This window comes from Myotis brandtii, unplaced genomic scaffold, assembly GCF_000412655.1.
Source record: "Myotis brandtii unplaced genomic scaffold, ASM41265v1 scaffold254, whole genome shotgun sequence".
NCBI lineage: Eukaryota > Metazoa > Chordata > Mammalia > Chiroptera > Vespertilionidae > Myotis > Myotis brandtii.
Window position 1 is genome coordinate 603,856 of NW_005359634.1, and position 8,889 is coordinate 612,744.

The following is an 8,889-nucleotide window of genomic DNA, read 5'->3' on the forward strand; positions in this document are numbered from 1 at the left end:
CATATCACCCTGATTAGCCAATGGGAAGGGTAGCGGAGGTACGGCTAATTACCATGTTTCTCTTTTATTATATAGGATATATATAAAAGCCTAAGAGACCAGAATGACCGGCTGGTAGCTATGATGCGCACTGACCCAGACCTTGCTGCTGGGGCCCTGACAGCCCCGAATCTGGTTCACCTGCACCCCGAACCCAGACAGGAGGGAGGAGGGAGCCCGATTCCTCACAGAATTGGCCATTACTAGCTTGCTGCTGGGGACCTGACAGCTCTGAATCTGGTTCACCCGCATTTTGGACCCAGACAGGAGGGAGGAGGGAGCCCGATTCCTCACGGAATTGGCTGTTGGTTAGCTTGTTGCTGGGGCCAACCTTCTGTTTGTCCCCCTCCCCGCTGCAGGGCGCTCCTCCCCCTCCCCCTCAACCCCCTGATCGAACCCAATCGCCGGACAGGCTGAGGGACCCCACCCATGCACAAATTTGTGCACCGGGCCTCTAGTTATTATATAAGTAAGCTCAAAATAATGTGTAACTAAAAGAATGACATAAATTTAGGGACCTATAAATTTAGAGCAAACAAGGTAAGTTTTGAGAAAAAGTCAATATGGAATTCATTTCATCAAGTCTAATAGATTTAAGACTCAAATATTATGTTTCAAGACACCAGGTATATGGCCAATTGAACATAGAAAAATATGTGCAGGAATTTTGGGAGCTCTTAATCCAATCCTGCCCACTTACTTAGCCAATTTATTCAAAAGGAGGAAAGGAAAATGAGGAAGTTGCCTGGTTACCTCTTATAGGGTTGAGTGAAAGCAGACATCTGAGAAAGGCTGTAGGTCCTGTAAAAAACCCTTTTCAGATTACATCAGTTTTTCTGCATTCCTAGTTTGCTCAAAACTTTGTCAAGAAGTGCCTGTTGAATTTTATCAAATGCTTTTGTGGTATATATAGTCTATCCATGACATTTCTCCTTTATTCTATTAATGTGATGAATTACAATGACTGATTTTTTAATGTTAAAACAATCTTACTTTTTTGGAAAAATATAAATTGAGTCAAAATATATTAGTCTTCCTATGAATTGCAGACTTAATTTAATAACATGTTATCTAGGATGTTTCATCTATATCTGTGAGTGACAATGGCTGTAATTTTATGTTCTTGTCTTATCCTTGTCAGGTTTTAGTATCAAGATTCTGTTACTCTTACATAAGTGGTGAAGTATACTCTTTTTCTCTTATCCTCAAGAGTTTGCGGATAAAATTTTAGTTTTATGGTTATTTGTTTTTTTTCCCATCACTTCGAAGTAATCTTCTCGTTTCTTGATTTCTGCTGAAAATGAAATAACCTGTTTCTGGCAATGTCATAGTTGCTTCTTTTAAGGTAATAATTTTTTTTCTCTCTTTTGAATATTTTCTGATTTTGGTTGTAAGTTATTCTTTGCTACATCTAGGTGTGGTTATCTTGTAATGTTTCTGTACTTGAGATTCATAATGCTTTTTTTTTTTTCCATAATGCTTCTTGAATCTGTACCTTAATGTCTTTTATCAAGCCATAGAGATTTCTCAGGCATTATCCTTCCAAAGACTGCTTCTGCTATCTTCTCCCCTTCCTTTCCTGGGACCCTAATCACCTTTCAATACATTTTGTATCAGATTGGAGATAGAAGACTGAAATTTTTTAAACCATACTCCATTGACAAGCAGGGTCTATGTCCTCTCTGCATGAATCTGAAAAGTGGTGTGATAAGCTGATAGAAAGAATATAAAAACATGATGTTGTACTAGTGTCCAGGCTCAGACCAGCAAAGACTAGAAACTCCCACACTTCCTCTCTCTTGGAATGCTTTCTCTGGGGGAAGGCAACTGTCAAGACTAACTACTCTGGACTGCCATTAACATAAAGAGAATTCCTGGCCAGCCCCAGAAATTCCAGCCATCCCAGCCCTGGTAGCAGATATGAATGTGCAGAAGCCATTGTGGATGTTCTAGCCCCAGGAGACAGCATGTAGAGAAGGACCAAGGCCCCAGACACATGGACCTAGTGGAGCCACCACAGCCATCTCTAGCTGTTTGAACCACCCCAGCTGAAGATGAAGACATTATGAAGCACAAACCTAACCCAGACTGAATTTTTAACCCTCGGATTCATGATCATAAAAAAAAGTTGTTTTATGCCAGTACATTTTGGGGTCATTTGTTACTACTGGGAGAGGTAATCCTCCACAAAGGCCCCAGGGTCAGTTCTCTTTCTTATTGCACGTGCCAAGAATGCCAAGCCCTGACCAATCATTGCCTGGGCCATTTCTCAGGGCTGTGTTTGCAGCTAGCATCCTTAAGGGATAAGTAAGATCTTTCCCTGGGACAAAGAGTATTCTTACTATAAAAGGTAAATTCCCCAAGCTCATTATTCCTTAGAGGTGATGCAGACTCATTGTTGGTAAAATATTCACATAACCCCCTCCATGTTGCCACTGTAGGATATAGGGGAGGCAGGGTACTGGAGGAACTGACACAATATGATATTCATGATGCTGGGTCATGAATAATAAAGTCCTTTGTCTCTGACCCAGAAGTTTTGTGCCTTCTGCCAACATCCATGAAGCAGTAATAGGCAAACTTGTTAGCTTAGAAGGTAAAATCCCAGATGCTTCACAAATTCTTGACAGGTATAGAGCAATATGTAACTGGAACATATTCCATATCTTTTCTGCCTTTCTACCCTTTGCCTCATTGTGTTTCATTTTAAATATTTTCTTCTGGCTTATATTCCAATTCACTAATTATCTCTTCATTTTGGTCATATTTGCTGTTAAAACCATCTCAAATTAGTTCATATTTAAGGTATGGTATTTTTCAGTCTCAGAATTTCCAGCTGGTTCTTCTATAATTTCCAGTTCTCCAATGAAGTTCTCAATCCTGTCTCTTTATTTTTATCAATGTAATTACATTTAGTTACTTTAAAAAATGTTTTTATTGATATTAGAGAGAGAGGAAGGAGAGGGATAGAGAGACAGAAACATCAGTGAGAGAGAGAAACATCAATTGGCTGCCTCCTGTGTGCCCCTTACTGGGGATCAAGCTGGCAACACAGGCATGTGTCTTGACAGGGAATTGATCTGCTGACCTCTTGTTCACGGGCCAATGCTCAGTGAACCCATGAACAATATGTACAATAATTAGTTATTTTAAAGCCCGTGTATAATTCCATATAGATATTTCTATTGTCTGTTGTTTCCTCTTCACTTTGGTCACACTGTCTTGTCTCATTATGCCTTTTTATTTTTAAGTCAGTGTTTGATATTGCATATGAAAAATGTATAGGTAAACTGAGACTAAGAGGATTAATATTTACTCCTAGCAGATGACTAGAGGCATTAAAGCCACAGATAATCTTAATCTAATCACTGGATATGTTTCAAAGCTGGGATTTATTTCTATGGTTTACTTCAGGGTTTCTAATTTAAACACCAAGGTTTTACCAGAACCAATCTCCAAGTGTTGGTGACCTCTAAACACCTGTTTTTGTTTTTCTACCCTTAAGTGTCCACCAAAATCTCTGCTCAGCTTACCCACCTTTTTCAGAATCAACAGATGCTACTAAGGGGAAAAGTAGCCTGAATAAGGAGCTCATGTCTCTGCCTTAGTAGCATTCTGATATACTCAAATACATTTTCTATGTTTTGCCAATCTTTCTAGTATTCTTAACTAGAGTATTAATCCAAATAATTTAACCAACGTTACCAAAAGTGGAACTTCTCCAAAAATAGGTTTAATGTGTTTAATACTTAAAGGTTTTAGAAGTTTTGTTTTTTCCCTTTTCTCCATTGTGGGCCAGACCCACACAATGTTTGTTTCAAAATATGCATTTTACCAAACATTTTAAAGGTGATGTGTATTTTCAAATAAACCAAAAGAACATACCTTGTTAATTATGCAATACCTTTACAAAATGTCATTTGCACAGAAACATCTGGAGTAGTGAAGACAAAACATGCGGAGCAAAAAATTTTTTAAAGAAAATATATTTTTAGAAATAGACTCATAAATATAGAGAACAGACAGATGGTTGCCAGAGGGGAGGGAAGTCAGGAGGTTGGATGAAAAAAGTGAGGGGTTTAAGAAGTACAAATTGATAGCCACAAAACAGTCACAGGAGTGTAAAGTACAGCATAGGAAATATAGTCAATAACACTGTAATAACTATGTACGGTGCCAGGTAGAGTAAATATTGAGAGTATCACTTTGTAAAGTATATGACTGTCTAACCACTATGCTATACACTTGAAACTAATACAAATAATATTAAATGTTAACTGTAATTGAAAAATAAAATTTAAAAATCAAGGAAAAACAATTTTTTCAAAGAAAAAATGTACCAAAATAATTTCACATTTCAATTAAAAAGAAGGAAAAGTACATCAGCTTTCATACTTCTAATTATCTCTAAACATTTTACTAACATCATCTAGGAATAAAGTGTCATTTACCATGACCCAGTGTTTTTAAAACATTCCAAACATAATACAGTTTTCTCTTATATTCCTTTTTCCCTTGGAAAATTATGTAATTTTATAAAGATCTGAAGTTTGCTCAATGTCTGAGATAAATATTGTGTTTGCCAACACTTACCGTGAAAAATACGAAAATCAATATACGGATGAGAACCTCTTCTTTCTGATTCAAATCCTGCTCGACTCCTTACGCGCACATCTCCTGGTGGGTCAAGGATGAAACACAGCTGAGAAGGCTGCCGTCTGGGAAGAAGCTCCCGTATGCAACAAAGGCCTATGTGCATGACAGTCATAAACAGTGCGTGGCCCACTAGTAATACATATGGAATAAGTAGTTAAGAGCTGCTTTATATCAATTTTCAGTACTGAGTTGTAAGGCTAAATGGACATGTTTTTTAAATTTACTCCAATAATTATTATAATAATCTATATTTTAAAGTTAGCTTTCTGAAAGATGACTCAAGTGTATGATAATTCAACCTAATACCTTATTACTCACAAGTAGTTAAAAAAAATCTTCAGCACAAAATGTTAAGCCACACGGAGAAATAAGTATTTATGAACTGTTTACTTGATACCTAGCACTAAACTAGAGGTTATAGGGGATATGAAGAAATAGAAAACACATTACCTATTCTCAAGCAGCCTACAATTTTTTTGAATGTACAGAAAAGTAAAATGTTAAAGATTCTGCCTTGTTTAATCTGATCAATCTCTCTATTCTCATTGACAGTGGGTATACCCAAGGCCTTTAGCTGGTTCTTACATTTTGTTCTTTACAAGCTCACACTGTTTCTACATGTATCCATATGATAATCAGATGTTCTTCTCCATATAGCACCATTGCAAACCATGGACCAGGCACTCTTTTTTGTGCTTTATAGGCATTATTTTATTTAAATCTCTAGCCAATTCTGACAGAGAGGACCTTTATCCTATTTTATAGATGTGGAAACTGAGATTTTGAGAAGTAGCATGCCCATGCCACAAAGCTAGTGTAAAGGGTGAGTGAGGATTTAAACCTCACTCCACAGGCTCCACTATACTTCCACAGTTCCCAGGTTCATAAACTTTAAGTCTCCAGTCCCTATCCCTGTGTTCTTGCTATTACTCTTTGTTTCTCTAAGTAAGGCCATCATTTCTACCATGAGTCCATCCCACAAAGACTAACCACTTCTCTCAAGTGCTGATTCCTTCACCCTGTAGTAAATGTTTACTGTGCACCCAACCACACTTCAGACTCAGGAAATACAGCAGCAAGCAAAATACAAGTTCCTGTCTTCATGAAGCTTATCCTTTCATGGAATGAGGCAAATAGTAAAATAAATAGTTTCGTTTTATAGATGATGGCAGCTGGTAACATGGAGAAAATGAAAGCAAGGTAGAGGAGGAGCGACTCATTAGTGTGGTCAGAGAAGGCCTCGCTGAAAAGGAGGCATCCGAGCAGAGACCTGAAGGAAGTGAGGCTGGGAGCCATATGGTATCTGGTGGAAGAGGTTTCCTGGCATAAGAAAGAGCAAGTATAATAAGTAAATACTCTTAGATGGGAGTATGCTTGGCATGTTCAAGGTCAAGCAAAGAGGGCAGCATGGCTGGAGTGAGGTGAGTGAAGAGAACTGGTGGGAGGTAGTAGGGCCATATCATATTGGACCTTTGTGGGACATTAGCTTTGGCTGTTACTCTATAACAGAAAACTATTAAAGAATTCTGAACATGCGAGTAAGAGCAATTTAACTTATGTCTGCAAAGACTGACTCTGGTTGGGCACACTAGAGTTGCATAGAGTCATATAGGTAAACTAGTTAAGAAGCGCAATAAACACAGAAATAACTATGGCTTATAGGGAGGGGACATGGGGAGATGTTGATCAAGGGGTACAACACTTCAGTTATGCAAGATGAGCTCTGGAGCTCTAATGTACAACAATGCGACTAAAGTTAAAAATCTGCTATGGCTGAGAACAGATGGTAACAGCATGGGGGGGCAGGGGGGGGCCAGAATTCTGGTTATATTTTGCAGGTACCAGCCAAGAAGATTTGCTGATAAAGTAGACATAGAGTACAGAAGAAATAAGAGTCAAGAATGACTCCAGAAGAATGGAGTTACATTTTCTGGGATGGCAAGACTGCAAAATGAACAACCTTGAGAACACAAATCTTTTGTCTAATAGACATTTTAAATGTGAAGTATCCATTATATGCCCATGTGGAGAAGTTCAACAGAGTTTTAAAAAATATGAGCCTAAAAAGCTGTTTCAAGGAGAGCAAAATCCTGAATAGGTTTGGAGAGAGATGGAGACAGTGAAGAGGAAAGGGCTGAACATTCGTGGGGAGACAATATGTACCAGAGTAGAATGAAACTGAGGCAGATAAGATACACAAGCTAAATTAAAGAGGGGAAAAAGTGAAAAAGAGCAAAAACAGGACACTGGAGAACATTTAGGCTTAAGAGTATCTAAAGGAATTAGTGAAAAAGGAAAAACAACAACAAAAAGTAGGTGAAGAGTAAGAAATGCTCATATCATAGAATTGAGAGAAGAATTCAGAGCATGAGGAGAGTTGTCATGGAAGATGCCTTTAAGAAAAGATGAGCAAATTTGCCTATTGGAATCTTAATAGTAAATTTTTAACAGTATGAATTAAAGTACAAGGAATGTAGAGTGTGGGGGTAAAGAGTGAAATCTGGTAAAGAGAGAGAGAGAAAGAAAATTATGGACATATATGTGAAAATTCATGTTACTTTGTGGACTTAAGCAATACATTAAAAACTTAAGAACTAAGATTAGAAGACACATGGTCCTCTCCTCGACAGCCAACTGAGAACAAAATAAACCCAGTGACAGGACTCTGGTCAGGAATTTCATGGCTGCATCTTTGTCTATGCTAGCATGGACATCTGTTTAGTACTTAGCAACTCTACAAATCTAAGATTCTTTTTATAAAGAACTAGAGGCCCGATGCATGAAATTCGTGCAAGAGTAGGCCTTCCTCCCCCCGGCTGCTGGCACCGGCTTCCCTCTGGCACCCAGGACCCAGGCTTCCCTCGCAGGAGGAGGCCCAGCCCACCCACAAGTGGCAGCCATGGCAGCTTGCCTCGGCCCTTGCAGCCCCGGCTTGTCCGAAGTCATCTGGAAGGACACCTGGTCTAATTAGCATATTATACTTTATTATTATAGATACTCAGGATGCAATTTAAAATTGGGCACGAGTGACAGAGTCCCAGTTATTACGCCAGATTTCTCAATTACCTAAAACTTAAATGCCACTTTATTCACATCACATTCAATATTGGTTTCTAGACTCAATTTCAAAGTAATAGATTATTTCTGTTGTAAACAGGGATGAAAAGCTACCTAATTAAATATATCTCAATTTCAAATAATAGTAGGTGATAATAAAATTAACTGATATTGGTACAAAATAAAAAATGCTTACCTAGCATACGAATGTACAATGCAGTCTGGTCAGAGCTGTCATAGGAAATAGCTCCACGCCTCTAAAAAAAAAAACAACCATACACACATTTTAAATGCCTGACAATTAAATATGATATACAATTCAATTCAACAAACATGTATTTATTATTTATGAAGCACAATGAAAGAAAAGTTGGATATACAAAATGAAATTAGTTACGTATGGCATCTGCTCTTGAAATCTAGAGTTATAAGGAAGACAAACAGTCATAACCCAATAAGGTTAAGCACTACCACAAACAAGGATTCAGAGTGAGGAGCATGCAGTTCGTGGAATTCAATGTTGGAGTATGTCAGACAAGCCCACTTGGGGAAGACCTTCTGCAGAGGTAAACAGAACTAAAAAAAGATATGGCTCAACTGCTTTATTATTCTCTTACTATAAACATGAACGAGGAAGCAGACAAACAAGAATCATCAGACACCTGAAGAAACCCATTAGCTAAAAATAAATGGAATGAAATAAAAAACCAAATGGCCCACAGGCTAGCAAGAAATAAGAGGGGAGGGAGAAACCAAGATGGCGGCATAGGTAAACACCGGAAATTGCTGCCTCCCACAACAACTTCAAAAATACAACGAAAAGACAAAACGGACATCATCCAGAACCACAGGAAGGCTGGCTGAGTGGAAATTCTACAACTAGAAGGAAAGAGAAAAGCACACTGAGACTCAGAGGAGCTGCGGAAGTAAAGTGCAGAGGTACGGAGGCTCGAGTGCGTGCGGAAAGGGGCTGGCACCGGAGGACGCGGCTGTCTTTTTGAATCGGGAGAGAGTCACAAGCCCCCGACTGCTCTGAACTCCAGTTCCGGGAAGTCTCTGGGGACTCAGACTCATACGGGGAGAAACTGGACTGTCTGGCAGCGGGCAGAACTCGGAACTTGAGGGCAGCTTTCCCTC

General features: G+C 38.8%; 1 protein-coding gene across 9 annotated transcripts in view; it reads right to left on the reverse strand.

The window, feature by feature from the left end:
• Positions 1-8,889, reverse strand: part of PDE7A (phosphodiesterase 7A) — a 108,803-nt gene that overhangs the window by 47,958 nt on the left and 51,956 nt on the right. For 5 of the 9 annotated variants that reach the window (XR_001362429.1, XR_001362436.1, XR_001362434.1 and 2 more), the window contains exons 2-3: positions 7,949-8,009; positions 4,633-4,824 (exon numbers count right to left, since the gene is read on the reverse strand). The exons of 1 other annotated variant lie outside the window; for it this stretch is intronic. Coding sequence is in view for 1 of the 8 variants with exons in the window: in XM_014541011.1 (XP_014396497.1) it covers positions 4,633-4,824; positions 7,949-8,009 (253 nt within the window). In the remaining 7 variants the exon portion in view is untranslated. The remainder of the gene's footprint in view (positions 1-4,632; positions 4,825-7,948; positions 8,010-8,889) is intronic. 3 more of the 9 variants (XR_001362432.1, XR_001362433.1, XR_001362430.1) reach the window with 3 other exon arrangements.